General features: G+C 40.8%; 1 protein-coding gene across 8 annotated transcripts in view; it reads left to right on the top strand.

The window, feature by feature from the left end:
* LOC104590833 (RNA-binding (RRM/RBD/RNP motifs) family protein) overlaps nt 1-15,658 on the top strand; it is an 85,321-nt gene extending 69,663 nt beyond the window's left edge. For 6 of the 8 annotated variants that reach the window (XM_088891424.1, XM_088891419.1, XM_088891423.1 and 3 more), the window contains 2 exons: nt 14,969-15,096; nt 15,366-15,658. In XM_088891424.1, coding sequence (XP_088747550.1) covers nt 14,969-15,052 — 84 coding nt within the window. In that variant the 3' untranslated portion in view covers nt 15,053-15,096; nt 15,366-15,658. Of the gene's footprint in view, nt 1-14,944; nt 15,097-15,365 lie in introns of those variants that run through there. The other 2 variants (XR_016078596.1, XR_016078597.1) reach the window with 2 other exon arrangements.
* Nucleotides 15,659-15,923: the final 265 nt, after the last annotated feature.

Genomic DNA, 15,923 nt, shown 5'->3' with positions numbered 1-15,923 from the left:
AGTCAAACAACCCGACCATTGAACCAAATTCAGACACTGTTAACCCCACCAATGATGTGCATGATGATGTGAGATATATGTGGGTTTACTCTGGGAGAAGAAATTCAGATCCTGAACCTGTGCAAGTCCAAGATTCAACTCCTAATCTTGGAACTGAAGGATATGCAGAACCTGAACCTGCACCTTCACAGTCTGAGTATGTCCTACCTATTGCACTGAGAAAAGGCACCAGAGAATGTACCAAACACCTATTGTACCCTTTAGCCAAATCTGTGTTGGAAAACGTGGGGTTACTGGTGCAGATCTATATTTGGTTGTTGTGTAAAAATAGAATTGTATATATTCCTAGGATTGTGGAAGGATTGATTTAGGAAGTTTTTCTTTCTATTTCTTTCTTTCTCTTCTTATACTTTCTATTTTCTTTTCTTTCTATTTTTCTACTTTCTATTTTCTTTTCTTTCTATTTTTTTCTTCTTTCTATTTATTGCAGCAGCTTACTGTATAAATATGCCGATTGGCAATAGAATGAAATACATCAGTATTCTACCATTCCAAAACAATATTAAAAGGTTCCACAGTTGGGATAAGACATGGATGATGATATTAAAAGCCCACTGCCCAAGACTTGTCAAGTGGGCCGAATGCCAAACTGGCCCAAGTAAGTGGCTTACACTTAAGTAAACCATTTGACTCTTTAAAAAGTCACATGGTTGAACAGTTGGGAAATAAAGTGGCCCAAGTGAGTAGCTTAGACTTGAGTAAGTCACGTGACTCTTTAAAAGGTCACATGGTTTAATAGTTGGGAAATAAAGTGGCCCAAGTGAATAGCTTAGACTTAAGTAAGTCATGTGACTCTTTAAAAGGCACATGGTTGAACAGTTGGGAGACTATAGACAAGATGTTAGACAGTTTATGCCCTTAGCTCCAATCAGATTGATGTACTTATTGTCATTTATTGTAAATGAATAAAGTACATATTTGATTCGTGTTATGCAGCTGAAACAGTTGGCTCCATGCACTGTATGTGATTTCCCACATTTCTAGAGACATAACCACAGTCTTCGTCACTGAGATGGGAGAGAAATTGTTGGAAAACGTGGGGTTACTGGTGTAGATGCATATTTGGTAGTTGTGTAAAAATAGAATTGTGTGAATATGTATTCCTAGGATTGTGGAAAAGTATAATCCCTTAAATATGGGGATTAAAATAGTTAATCCCTTAATTATAGGAATTGATTTAGGAAGATGTTTTCTATTTATTGCAGCAGTTTACTGTATAAATATGCCGATTGGCAATGTAATGAAGTAGATCAGTTTTTTACCATTGCAAAACATGGTATCAGAGCTCTAGGTTTGCCAACCTTGAGAACTTTTTCGGCCTTCATTGCCAGTTTTCCTCTGTTTGCTCTGATACCATGTTACAGACTGTATAATTAAAATAGGAAGTAAATACTAGGGAGATATGATTTAGCTTGATTGTAGGACTGATTTGTAGGAATTTGATTAGTCTTCTTTCCTAACATAGAATTTGTAACTTGTATATATACATACGAGATTGATGAATAATATAACAAATTCTTCTTCATCTGTTTACTCTTGCATTACATGGTATCAGAGCATCTGGTCTCTGCCTGCCCTTTCGTTTTTGTCCCAAGTAAACAGTAGGTAGAGGAACACTTTTGGGTATTTCGGGTCACCTCCTTGGAGAAGTTTTTTTTTTTACTCTCACCGCCCATCTAGGAAGAAGCGCCGCCTGCCGATCGGAGGTTCTGCAAAGTTTGGCAGTCAGCAACCCTACACGTGCGTCTCACGCGTCGCCTGAAGATTCTGCCACAGTCACACGCGCTGGCGCGTCCGTCGCCGAAAAAAAAAATTTTTCGGTCGTCTTTGGCTCGCCTCGTCCTGTATAGCACATATTTGTGCTTTGTTACGTGCATATCCATTCCGGTGTGACTTTTGTTTTCAACAGGTGTGCTCTTCGTAAAGGTAAGCGTAAGTGTACTTATCCAGTGTCTTCATTTGTGTCATATAATCATTTGTCGTCCTCTTCTTGTTCTTTTATTGCATCTCTTGATTCTATCTATGTTCCTAAGACTATTAAAGAAGCCCTTTCTCACCCTGGATGGCGTAATGCTATGATTGAGGAGATGAATGCTTTAGAGGACAATGGTACTTGGACCTTGGTAAATTTACCTGTAGATAAGAAGGCTATTGGGTGTAAATGGGTGTTTACAGTTAAAGTCAATCTTGATGGGTCCATTGCCCAATTGAAAGCCCGTCTTTGTTCCTAAAGGATATGCTCAGACTTATGGAATGGATTATTCTGATACCTTTTCTCCTGTTGCTAAACTTACTTCTGTCAGGTTGTTTATTTCTATGGCAGCTACTTATAATTGGCCTCTTCATCAGTTAGACATCAAGAATGCTTTTCTTCATGGGGATCTTCAGGAGGAAGTTTATATGAAGCAACCGCCTGGCTTTGTTGCTCAGAGGGAGTATGGGAAAGTTTGCTATCTTCATAAGTCTCAGTACGGGTTGAAGCAGAGTCCTCGCGCCTGGTTTGGAAAGTTTAGTCAGGCAGTCGAGAATTTTTGGTATGAAGAAAAGTAAGTCTGATCATTCTGTTTTCTTCAAGCACTCTGCTGCCGGCATCATTTTGTTAGTTTGTATGTGGATGATATTGTCATTACTGGGAGTGATACTACAGGGATTTCATCCCTTAAATCCTTTCTCCACACTCAGTTTCATACCAAAGATTTGGGAATGTTGAAATACTTCTTGGGTGTTGAGGTAACAAGAAGCAAGAAGGGAATATTCTTATCTCAAAGGAAATATGTACTTGACTTGTTGTCTGAGATGGGAAAGTTGGGAGCTAAGCCATGTAGCACTTCAATGGTTCCTAACTTGCAGCTCACAAAAGATGGTGAATTATTTGAAGATCCTGAGAGATATAGAAGATTGGTTGGAAAGTTGAATTATCTTACTGTAACTCGTCCAAATATTGTGTATTCAGTTAGTGTGGTGAGTTAGTACATGTCCTCTCCATCAGTTAATCACTGGACAACTGTAGAATAAATTTTGTGCTACATAAAAGGAGCACCTGGGCGGGGAATTTTGTATGGAAATCATGGTCATACTAGAATTGAATGTTTTTCAGATGCTGACTGGGCAGGATCCAAGGAAGATCGAAGGTCTACTTCAGGCTATTGTGTATTTGTTGGAGGGTCTAGTTTCATGGAAAAGCAAGAAGCAGAATGTTGTCTCACGTTCGAGTGCAGAATCGGAATATAGAGTTATGGCCAAGTCTGTGTGTGAAATAATGTGGATATATCAACTTCTGACTGAAGTTGGTCTTAAAACTTCAGTACCAGCCAAGTTGTGGTGTGATAACCAAGTTGCTCTTCACATTGCATCTAATCCTGTTTTTCATGAACGAACTAAGCATATCGAGATTGATTGCCATTTCGATCGTGAAAAGATTCAGCAAGGCATGATTAATATCTATGCTCCATCTTGAGGGGGAGTGTTACAGACTGTATAATTAAAATAGGAAGTAAATGCTTGGGAGATATGATTTACCTTGATTGTAGGACTGATTTGTAGGAATTTGATTAGTCTTCTTTCCTAACATAGAATTTGTAACTTGTATATATACATACGAGATTGATGAATAATATAACAAATTCTTCTTCCTGGATGGGCGGTGAGTAAAAAAAAAAAAACTGCTCCAAGGAGGTGACCCGAAATACCCAAAAGTTTTTTCATATGCCCATCTTTGGACACGTGTAAGCCCTCTTTACTAGACACATTCTGGTTTAGGCCTACAACTGGTCATGACACTAAAATTGATGCCATCATAAATTTTCTGCCTCCCTCATTCAATCAGTTCATCATGAACTACAACATGAACAAGCTAAATGTTAGCCTTTAGGAACTCAGCAATATGTTGTAGAGGGCTGAAGAACTGATAAAGAAGGATAAATCGATAGCCATGCTTGTTGAATGTGGCAATTCGGGTAAGAAAAAGCGGAAGGAAAAAAGGAAGCCTCAGAAGAAGGATAGCAAGCCTAAAAAGCAAAAGAAGGACAAGACATCGGGTGCCTATCACTTTTGCAAACAAACCGGCCACTGGAAGAGGAATTGTCCTCAGTACTTGGAGACCAAGAAACAAGGTAATTTCGAATCTTTTGTCATAGAGACCAATTTGTTGGTCACTTTTGCTTCCTGGTGTATTGACTCCGGGGCTTCGTCTCATGCATGCAACACATTGCAGGGGTTCAAGACAAGCAGAAGGCTGAGTGACGAAGAAGTTGCGATCTATTTGGGGACTTCTGCAACTGTTGCAGCTACGGCCATAGGAACTGTAGAATTGGTTTTCAGGGAAGGAATAATTGTACTAAAAGATTGTCTTTATGTACCAACACTTAGAAGAAATTTAATTTCTGTTTCAAAATTGTGCATGGATGGTTATTCTATATTGTTCAGTAATGTGATTACTGTCAAACGGAATAACAAATTCCTCACTTATGGAAAATTTGAGATTGGTCTCTATGTTCTCCATCATTCTCTAAAAACAAACATAACCGAAACTACATCGGAAATAATCCCCAAGAAGAGAACACGTGAAACAGTTAATCCGACGTGCCTGTGGCATTACCGACTTGGCTACATTAAAATAGATCGTATCACAAGGTTGGTAAAGGATGGTCCTTTGGATTTTCTAACTGTAGAAGATCTTCCAACCTGTGAACCTTGCCTTTAGGGTAAGATGACGAAACGACCATTTACAAGTAAGCTTGAAAGATCTACAAGCACGTTTGACTTGATACATACTGATGTATGTGGTCCCCTAAATGTTAGGACACGTAACCAATGCGTTTATTTTATAACATTTACTGATGATGATTCACGGTATGATTATGTGTACCTAATGAGACATAAGTCTGAATCCTTTGAAATGTTCAAAGAGTTTAGGCAAGAGGTCGAGAAACAGTTGGGGAGACAGATCAAAGCCCTTCGATCAGATCGAGGAGGTGAATATCTCTCCGACGAATTCAGGGACTACTTAAGGGACAATGGGATTGTTTCACAGTTAGCTCCTCCTGCTACACCACAATTAAATGGTGTGTCAGAGAAGAGGAACCGAACTTTATTGGACATGGTCCGATCATTTCTCATACACTCGGAACTACCTACACTCTTTTGGGGGTACGCATTAGAGACTACGATATACGTGCTGAATCGGGTTTCAACCAAATCCGTTCCTAAGACTTCATATGAGTTATGGAGTGGTAAGAAACCAAGTATAAGACACTTGAAGATTTGGGGTTGTTCTTGGAGGAAGATTACATCCTGAACAATCATCATCAGGAAGTTGTTCTTGATGAGGAGAGCTCAGGGGTAGTGGGAGATGTCCCACAAGATCCAGATAATAACCAATCTAGAAGGTCTACTTAGGTATCCAGGCCTCCAGTTCATTACGACTATGACCAAGAAAGTTACTTGGTGGAAGCCACGACCAGTGAGGAAGATCCTGTGACTTATACAGAAGCTATGTTGGACATAGATTCTTTGAAGTGGGTAGGCTCCATGAAAGCCGAGATGGACTCGATGGAGACCAACAAGGTCTGGACTCTTGTAGTCCCGCCCCCTGGGGTGAAAGCAATTGGTTGCAAGTGGATTTACAAGAGGAAGAAGGGCCCAGATGGTAACGTTGAGACCTATAAAGCTCGTCTTGTGGCGAAAGGGTACACCTAGAAAGAGGGAATCGACTATGAGGAAACCTTTTCGCCAGTGGTCATGCTTAAGTCTATTAGGATCTTGCTAGCTGTAGTAACATACCATGATTACGAGATTTAGAAAATGGATGTCAAAACCGCGTTCTTGAGTGGAGATCTTACTGAACATATCTATATGCAGCAACCACAAGGTTTTATAGCTGCAAATTGGAACACACGGTGTGTAAACTTAGTCGATCCATATATGAACTTAAGCAAGCTTCTAGGAGTTGGAACATCCGGTTTGACTCTACTGTCATACAGGAATACAGTGGGAGATAAGGTTATGTTCTTGGTTCTGTGTGTTGATGACATCCTACTCATTAGGAATGATGTAGGGATGTTAACTACGGTGAAAGTGTGGCTTTCACAGTAATTCTCCATGAAAGATCTTGGAGAAGCCTCCTACATCTTGGGTCTTCGACTCTATAGAGATAGATCGAAGAGGATAATAGGATTATCTCAGTCTACTTACATTGACAAGATAGTCAAAAGATACAGTATGGAGAACTCCAAGAAAGGAAATGTTTCTTTCAGGCATGGAGTCACTCTCTCCAAGGGTGTGTCTCCCAAGACTCCCGAGGAGATTGAGGGCATGAGAGAGGTTCCTTATGCCATAGCCGTAGGGAGCATCATGCATGTTATGCTGTGTACTCGGCCAGACATTGCTCCGGCCGTGAGTGTGGTAAATAAATATCAATCAAAACCCAGGACAGGAGAACTTGACAGTTGTGAAAACATACTAAAATACCTTCAAAGGACAAAAAGAGTTATGTCTGGTATCTGATGGTAGTTCACTACAGATCGTTGGATATACTGATACCGACTTCCAGTCAGATCCAGATGATAGAATGTCTACATCCGGTTATATCTTCACGATGGGGTCCTGTGTAGTAAGAATAACAGTCCACAACCCAAGCCGAGCACATTACCATGAGGTTGCATATGGATGAAGTGGTTCATCTTAAAATTTATAATCCTACTACTGTTGTGTGACAACACTATTGGTAGAGGGGACGTCCAGATTCAGAAGGTAGCATCAGTAGAGAATGTGGCAGACCCATTGACTAAGCCATTGACACAGAAAGTGTTTGAGAAACACGTGGGAAGTATGGGACTCCGGCTTGTACCTAATTAGACCTAAGTGCAAATGGGAGCTATTAGACAGTTATGCCCTTAGCTCCAATCAGATTGATGTACTTATTGTCATTTATTGTAAATGAATAAAGTACATATTTGATTTGTGTTATATTGGTGTGTTTCTGTGTAATACCCTTAAATTGACCATTTATGAGACTCGTGTTAGTTTAGAATCTTCACAGCCGTTGGATAGATCTGGGGAGATTTATCCTGCCAAGGCTGACACTGATGTGCCGCCAAGTGGGTTGGGGTGGCTTGTCTTAGCTGTCAGGGTGAGACCTGAGGTACATGTAGTGTGGGTTTTCTTGAAACTCTGAACCGGACCAAATTCTAGTATTGCCCTAGACTTTGGAGATAGATGGGCAAAACTAGAATGTTACACCTGACCCCTAGACTCGACTATGGTACTGCACTAGGTGTTGGATTGGGATGTCTATGATATGCCAATCGGTGAGATCCTTATAGGGGGTCAAACCTGGGTATGTTGGGACAGTCCGAGAATTCACCTGAGTGGGTGATCATAGTGACAGGATCAGCCCCTTTGTCAGACAAAGTGAATGATCGGGGAATGCACTCTCTCTGATGAAAACCTAAACTGCGGCAGTTGATTTCAAATTGTTGAGATTTGTTTTGCAAAATATATTTATATAGAGATATGCATATATTGTGGTTTCACAAAATGTTTGCAAAAGGTTTTAATTCCCGGGATCCATGTGAGTAGAGAGTGCAACACTGTACCTTACAACCAAGGGAGAGGTCCTCTCTTGTTGGGTAGTGTTTGATCATTATGGGCTGAGAGGTTAAGTGTAAGACCATCGAGGGTAATACCTGATGGGCTAATCTTGCATCTGCCCACAGTACATGGGCCTTCATAAGGTGGCTAGACCCAAAGACCATTTAGTGTAAATGTTGGGCCCATTTAGAGCCCATACTGATGGACTCAGGGGTTCATTGTGTTCAACAATGAATTCGGCCAGGCCTTGTAACAGAGGCTAGGTTGAACCCATGTGGTTGATGTGTAGATCAATGCTAGGGTCCCACGCCATACAAAGAGAGCCAAGCTAGCTAGCATTTAAAGGGAAAAGTGAGCTATGTGACTAAATGGGCCTAAAGCCCATTTCGAACTGGGCTCAAGTAAGTTAATTAAAAGGGGCCTAAAGCCCATTTCTTGTTTATAATTTGATTAAGATTAGCTGAAGGATAAGATAAGTCTTATCCATTTAAGAGTCTAGATCCAGATATCAGATTTGGATCAAGAAACTCTTTCCTAATTGAATTAGGAGCTGATCCAAAGAAGGTTGTAAATAGGGGGCGAATTCACCAGTTTATACACTCAGTAATCTGCAGAATTCTTCCTCAGTTCTTGCCGCCCCTACCCAGTTCGATCTCCACTCTTGGATCTGATCAAGAATAGTTCTTGATATTGTTTCTTGCTAGAAGAAACAATCTAAAGTCGTGCTCACCAGTCCCTTGCGTGATTCTTGCTGAAGAATCAGGGTTCTTGCTGAAGAACCATCCTGCTAATCCTGCCTCACCATAAGCTGTGTCATCTTCAATGGAGGCGGGTTTTGGTCAACTCTTTGGGCGTGAACACCTACGTTGGGAGTTACTATTATTCCGTATCAGGTATTTCCCTACTTGCTTAATTTTGGTTTCAGATCTGGTCTGGTTTGTTTCAAGAACGAACATTGAAAAATGCAGTTTTTCTAAATCAGGGAATAGGATTCCGGGATGGGAGAAATAAATTTTTGAAATTTCGCCCAGCCACCCTACATGGTTCGGCCATCCATATGATGGATCTCCCATCTCTTCAGAAGAATGGTTTATCACCTTCCTCATCGATCTATTTTGTTGGGTGTTGCAATTCTGGAGCAGCTTCAGCTAGAAATAGCTCGCTGCAATGGGTGTTAGCTAAGGTTTTAAACATGGTCTCACCGGATAGGCGGAATCCCAGATCTGTGAAGAGAAGTCTGTTGGATTATGGGGAAGAAGGGTGGTCTGATGAAGAGAATAGTGAAAACTCAGATGGGAGTGGTACAGAAAGTTTGGCCAGCTTAGATCTGCAAGCAAAAGTGAACATGTGGGAAGAGGAAAGCTTCAATACAGAACTTTTGTTCAAAGGGGACTGCAAGAAGTTTACAGTGACTTCAAGAGCTAGGCTTGATTCACCTCTTTCGGGTGAGGGAGTCATTCTAAATACAGCAGCAGACCTTGGAAACAAAGTGACTGATACCACGTTTGTGCTTGATAAAGAACAATTAGGGCCAGATACAACCCCTGATTTGATGTTGTCTAAGGAATTGGAGAAGTTAAAAACTGCTGAGAGTGATTTGGTCGGTTGGGGTGTTATTATGGAATCAAATGGGGAACAACCTAACCAAGTGATGGAATAAGAGCAAGATTTTGGTGAGCTGGTAGGAGATGTTCACTACCAGCCAGTCTTTGAGGACCAACTCAAAGACAAGCTACAGCTCAGGAGTTCGTTGAAAGAGAATTCTTTGGCAGGAAGAGCTTTCCAACCTATAGTTCCCACTGTGGAATCCGATTTACCCCAGAGTCCCGGTCTCTTAGCTGAGAGGGAAACCCTTCACTCTTCCACCGATCCTGTCCTGGCTTCCACCCAAGGTATGGTTGTGACTTTCCATTTTGGTACTAACTCTGTGTCTTTTGTCTCTGTCCCAGACTCCCAGCCAGCCATATTGCCACATCCGCATCCTATTGAAGGGGTGAATGATGGAGGGAAAGTAGTTTCACAGGAAGAAGAGGAGGTGGGAGAGAAAATTTGGAAGCTGATAGAAACTTTTCTGGAAGAAATGAAAATGAAAGAAGCTGGAACAAGAAGTTGGGGTAAGATTCTAGAGGATGAGAGAGCAATTGGAAACGTGCAGACAGGGGAGGTAGAGAAAGAGGTGAGTAATGAGGAAGAGGAGGGAGGAGGACCAAATGAAACTGATAAGGGCTCGGTTGCACAGTTTGTTGAGCAAATGGGCTGTAAAATAAAGGATCCAAATGAATTGAAGGTATTTTTGAGGAAAGGGAAGGTAGAGAGAAAACAAAGGAAGAGGAAGTTGAGTGAATCAGAAAGGCTAAGGCGAGATGTAGAAGATAAGGAGTTCAGTGAGAGAAAGGGCAGAAGAAGAGGGACTGGTAAGGGTTTTTTTTAGGAAGTGGTGATGAAGATTCTTAGTTGGAAAGTTAGGGGGTTAGGGGGGCTAGGAAAAGGCCTTTAATAAAAGAAGTAATAAGAAGAGAGGATCTAGATTTGGTGCTAATTCAGGAGTCTAAGCTGATGGAGTTTGATAGAAGATGGGCTAGATCGGTGTGGAAAGTAAGGGGCATCAATTGGGCTTTTTGTCCTTCATGGGGAAGGTCAAGAAGTTTAGTGACAATGTGGAAAGAAGAGGTTTTTGAGGGAGTGGAGAAGCTGATTGGGAAGTTTACTGTTTCTATCAAGTTAAGACACAGGGTAGATGGATTTGAGTGGGTATCAACTAATGTGTATGGTCCAATTGGTTATGGAGAAAGAAGTGAACTTTGGGAGGAATTAGGAGACATTAGAGGACTTTGGGAAGGCCTTTGGTGTTTAGGAGGAGATTTCAATGTCATTAGATTCACAAAGGAGACTAATAGGGTAAGGAGAGGTGGTAGCACTAGCATGAGAAGGTTTAGCAGCTTCATAAACAGTTTTGAGTTGAAAGAGGTTCCTCCACTACATGGTCTATTTACTTGGTCCAATCTCCAAGAGAACCCTATATGCTCTAAGTTAGATATATTTTTATTCACAACAGATTGGGAGGAGCATTGGGGGACTATTATTTCTAGAGCATTGCCTAGGGTGACATCAGATCATTGGCCTATTACCTTAATGAGAGAGGATCTCGGTACTAGAGGGCCCACTCCTTTCAGATTTGAGAACATGTGGCTATCTCACCCTGGGTTTATTGAGTTGGTGGAAAATTGGTGGAATGACACTAACCCAAGTGCTATTTGGGAGGGGATGAAATTTCATTGGAATTTGAAGGAGTTAAAAAGGAAGATTAAGGAGTGGAATATTCTACAGTTTGGAAGGATTGAGGAGAGAAAACATGAAGTGATCAATCAGATTGAGGAGTTAGATGCCAAAGAAAGGGGAGGCAATTTTGAAGTGAGAGACAAACAAGAAAGATGGAAGCTTAGGAAGCAACGAGAAGACATCCTATTCAAAGAGGAAGTCAGCTGGAGACAAAAGTCTAGACATAAGTGGGTGAAAGAAGGTGATAGAAACACCAAATTTTTTCATGCAATGGCCAATGGTAGAAGGAGAAATTTGATTTCTAAATTGGAGATAGATGGGGTGTCAATATCTCAACAGGATGAGATTGCTAGGGCCTTTGTGGAGCATTTTAAGTCCTTATTTAGAAGGCCTTTAAACCAGAGAATTTGGGTGGAAGGGTTAGATTGGCCAAAATTGTCCGAGGAGAAGATGTGGCTTGAAAGAAATTTTGAGTTAGAGGCAATAAGGGGAATAAAGAAATTTCTTCAAGCCAAAGCACCAAGACCAGATGGCTTTACCATGGCTTTTTACCAAGACTGTTGGGAGATATTAAAGGAGGATATCCTTAAAAGTATTTTTTGAATTTTCCTAGAGGGGAGTAATAAATCCGGGGCTGAACTCAACTTTTATTGCTTTGGTCCCAAAGAAAGTGGGAGCAAGTCATCCAAGAGACTTTAGACCCATCAGTTTGGTTAATAGCTTGTATAAAATCATTGTGAAGGTCTTGTCTAGAAGAATTAGAGAGGTGCTTCCGGAGCTAATCTCATAGAATCAAGGGGCTTTTGTTGGAAATAGGCATATTGTAGATCAAATTCTAATTGCCAATGAGTGTGTGGAGGATATGCGGAGAACAAGGAGGAAAGGGATTGTGTGCAAGTTGGATTTAGAGAAGGCTTACGATATGTTTAGTTGGTCTTTTTTTATGCAAGTGTTGGATGTCTTTGGTTTTGGGGAGAAATGGTGTAAATGGATCCTAGGTTGTATAGAGACTTGTCATTACTCCATCCTAGTAAATGGAAAGGTAGTGGATCACTTCCCTGCTATTAGGGGAATTAGACAAGGGGACCCCCTCTCTCCATTTCTTTTCACCTTGGTCGCTGAAGTGTTGGGGAGGCTAATTGAGAAAGTAGATTCAAGAAGTCTTGTGAGGGGATGGAGAGTTGGAAAAGACAACATTCCTATCACCCACTTACAGTTTGTTGATGATACAATTCTATTTTGTGAGGGGGAGGATGTGAGATGGGCCAAAAACTTGAAGTTGGTGATTCAAGTGTCTGAACAAATGTCAAATATGAAGGTGAACTTCGATAAGAGTTGTGTGGTGGGGATCAATATGGAAGAAAGAGCTATATTGGAGAGGGCTAAAGCTTTGGGTTGCACGGTGTCTCAATGGCCGCTAAACTATTTAGGGATGCCCTTAGGGGATAACCCGAGGAAAGAGAGCTTTTGGAGCCCTGTAATTGATAGATTTGCCAAGAAGCTAGCCTCTTGGAAGAAGAACTATTTATCTCTGGGTGGTAGAATTACTTTGATCAAGTCTACACTAGCTAGTTTGCCTGTGTATTACTTATTGGTTTTTAGGATCCCAGTGAAGATAAGTAGGAGTTTGGAGAAGTTAATGAGAGACTTCTTGTGGGAACCAGGGGAGGAGAGGAAGGATCACAGGGTGAATTGGGAACTAGTCTCTAGGAGGCTGACGGAGGGTTAGGTTTAGGTAACATTCGGTGGAAAAATGAAGCCTTGTTGGGGAAATGGTTGTGGAGGTTGGGAGGTGAGAGGGATAAACTGTGGACAAGGGTAATTTTAAGTATTCACGGTCAGGTAGATGATGGCTGGGACATTGGGACTTTGTGCCTCTCCTTGGAAATCTATACATGCCATTCTTCCTTCATTTTTGCAGCACATCAGGTATGACCTCTGCTCTGGGAATTAGGAAAAGTTTTGGGAGCACATTTGGGTGGGTGAGATACCTTCGAAAGACCAATTCCCTTCCTAGTTTTCACTCTCCCGATTTAAGGGCAAGGTTGTGTCCAGTTTTCTAGTTCTCAGTCTAATTTTGGGTTTGATTGGGATCTGGGGCTTAGAAGAGGCTTAAGGGATGTAGAGGTTGAAAATGCCATGAGTCTGGTTCAGATCTTAGACCGGGTGGTGTTGGATCCCTTTGAGAGGGATAAGAGACTGTGGACCCTAACTCCCTCTAGAACCTTCTCTTCTGCCTCTTTCTTCAAGTCCCTACTGCCTTCATCCAGTCCATTTGCACAAAACTTTCCAGTTAAGGATGTTTGGGGTGAGCCAATTTCTCCAAGGATTGGAGCCTTTTGTTGGGAAGCCTTCCTCGGAAGTTGTAATACATGTGACGTACTCCAAAGAAAAAGGCCTTTTTGGTGCTTGTCTCCAAATTGGTGCATTCTTTGCAAGGCTAATGGTGCAAGCTCCTACCACTTATTAGTTTCTTGCCCCTTTGCTACTGATCTTTGGGAATGGTTTCTTTCCACTTTTGGTTGCAGGTGGACCCCACCGCCAAACATTCAAAGTTTGTTTAGCCCCTCATTCTTTGGTTGGCCAAACAAAAGGGAAAGGATAATGTGGAGATGTGTGAGGGCTGCTGTTTGTTGGACTCTTTGGGAGGAAAGGAACACCAGAATTTTCTCTGAAATTGAAAGAAGAATACCTTATTGAAGTAGTAACAGTGAGGGTGGTATGTTGGCTGAAATCTTTGGACCTGTTTGTTGATATTTCTACGGATATGTTGCTGAATAGCTGGCTGGAGGTGGCAAATTCTGCTCCTGCTCGCCCTTTAGTTTGACCTGTGTGGTCATCACCAGGAAGTGAACTTATAAAGCTAAACTTCGATGGAAGTAGTGAAGGAAATCCAGGTCCATCAGGTGTAGAAGGGGTTTTCAGAGATGAGGGTGGGAAGGTGCTTGCTTTGTATTCAGGTTCCATTGGGTTTGGAGACTCTCTCAAAGCTGAGGTCTATGCAGTACTGGAGGGTATAAGGAAGTCTAAGGAACTGAATATACAAAAGTTAGTCGTTTAAGAGGACTAAAGCTGGTCTTAAGTTGGTTATAAGAAGGTAGTGGACTTTGGAAATATGCTAGTCGTTCAAGAGAACAGCAAATGCATTTGCTGATGCTTTGGCAAAGCAGGGGGTGGGAAGGGATCAAATGTTTTGGGCTGTTCTGTAAACTTTTCCTTTTTGTTATTTTCCCGGAGAGAGTTAAGCCTGTTTATCTCTCTTTAGAGCACTGTAACTAAATTCTTTTAATCTAATGAATTCCAGTTATTGATCAAAAAAAAAAATTCTCTTCTATCTCATTTCTCTCCTCTTCTCTTCTCTTCTTTTCTCTCAAAATCCTAACTTCCCAACTCAAGCACAACAAAAAACCAAGTTTGGTATCAAGATAGGAGTAAATAGAATTGGAGCTACTTTTCAAGCTTAAACGACCTACTCGTATCAACTGGCTATACAGCTGTCAGCAGTCATACAGGAACCCATGACTAGGTGAAGAAAATTCATTTCCTGGTAGAGCAAGATTTTTGGTATTTTTTGGTATAGATTTCATGGATGAAGGTTGAAGATTAGTATTTTTCCCACATTTAGTTCTTGGAAAATCATAAAAAAAAAACATGTTTGCATCCAAATATCCCTTGAGTTTGGTTCAATGACTATTTTTTTGATGGGAAAGGAGCCTTTTGATCCATAACAAACCTCTAGTTGAGGCCTTGAGCTCAGCATGAATAACAACCCAATATTTGATTGCAACCATGCATGCCTGATATATTGTTGGAAGATCTTCATTTCTGCTTTTACATTTCAATTATCTGTTTAACTTTGTCAGTTAATCCTCATGGTTTATAATTATAGTGGTCCTTAAATATGTTTTTTTTTTTATTTTTTTTCACATTGGTCGCAAGTGTAAGCGGATTGGTAAACCATCCTTTACTCCCCCTACCCCACTATTTTAATGAGTTTAAATTATGGTGGACTCAGACTTGACACAACTATTGGCTGCAGAATCTAGTGAATGGATATATGTTCAAGAGAAAACCTATGATCATCCAATTTGGCCGTAATCCTGCAGCTGGCAAAACAACCTAAACAGTTTAATTGCTGATGGACTCTTCACTGTTACAGCTGTCATGGTTAGTTACTCTATTTTTTGTTATTTTATTATTTCCATATTTAGCTAAGCGGGGATTGAACTCCCAACTTTAGCTGCATTGAGATTGACCCACGTCACGGCGACCACAAGTTTCAATTACTGTTTGATGTGGAAGCAAATTTTATAAAACCGCTCTCTTGAATAAGCTGTAGCATAGAAATTATTGGTATGGTGGTACCTCTTCTGTGGAAATGAACCAGTACATTCTCGTGTGTACATCATCAACTGAGATCTCTATTTGCTTTGCAGGCAGAGGTAGGACACATAAGCTTGCTGCGGACAGGTTGTAGATGGTTGCCAAGCGGATCTTTGGATTCCTGTTGAATTAGTGTAAATACTGAGAATATTGTTCCGAGGTTATTCATTGGAAATGACATTCTGCTGCTATTCTACTATGGTTTTTCTAGTGTTAGTTTCCATGATCAGTGAAAATCGGGTTATGGAATGATTGCAATTTTATTACTACTAAAGACACGGCTAGGTAACATTTCGTTGGCAAGGCTGACCATTATTATACCATATTTTTGTAGAGGAAAAATAAAGGCTACACAATCAAGGTTCAAGCACTGCCATCCCCTTTGGATAACTTACACTCGTATCTTCCATTGCCATCCTCTTTTGATAACATAAAAAGGTTCAAGCATTCAGTAGGAATTATCGATGTTCTGAGAATCGGAGAGGGGAGAGGTTCATGGTTTAGAGGATCAATTGGGGTTAAATCGTGTTGACGTGGCATATACATATATATACCAGAGATCATATAAATATTATATATAATACATTTTACAATTTTTAATATACTTAAAT

The sequence above is a fragment of the Nelumbo nucifera genome, chromosome 7 (genome assembly GCF_055504915.1).
Source record: "Nelumbo nucifera cultivar China Antique chromosome 7, China Antique-T2T, whole genome shotgun sequence".
NCBI classification, from domain to species: Eukaryota; Viridiplantae; Streptophyta; class Magnoliopsida; order Proteales; family Nelumbonaceae; genus Nelumbo; species Nelumbo nucifera.
The sequence above is the reverse complement of the archived record's forward strand: the minus strand, read 5'-3'. Positions and strand labels throughout refer to the sequence as shown.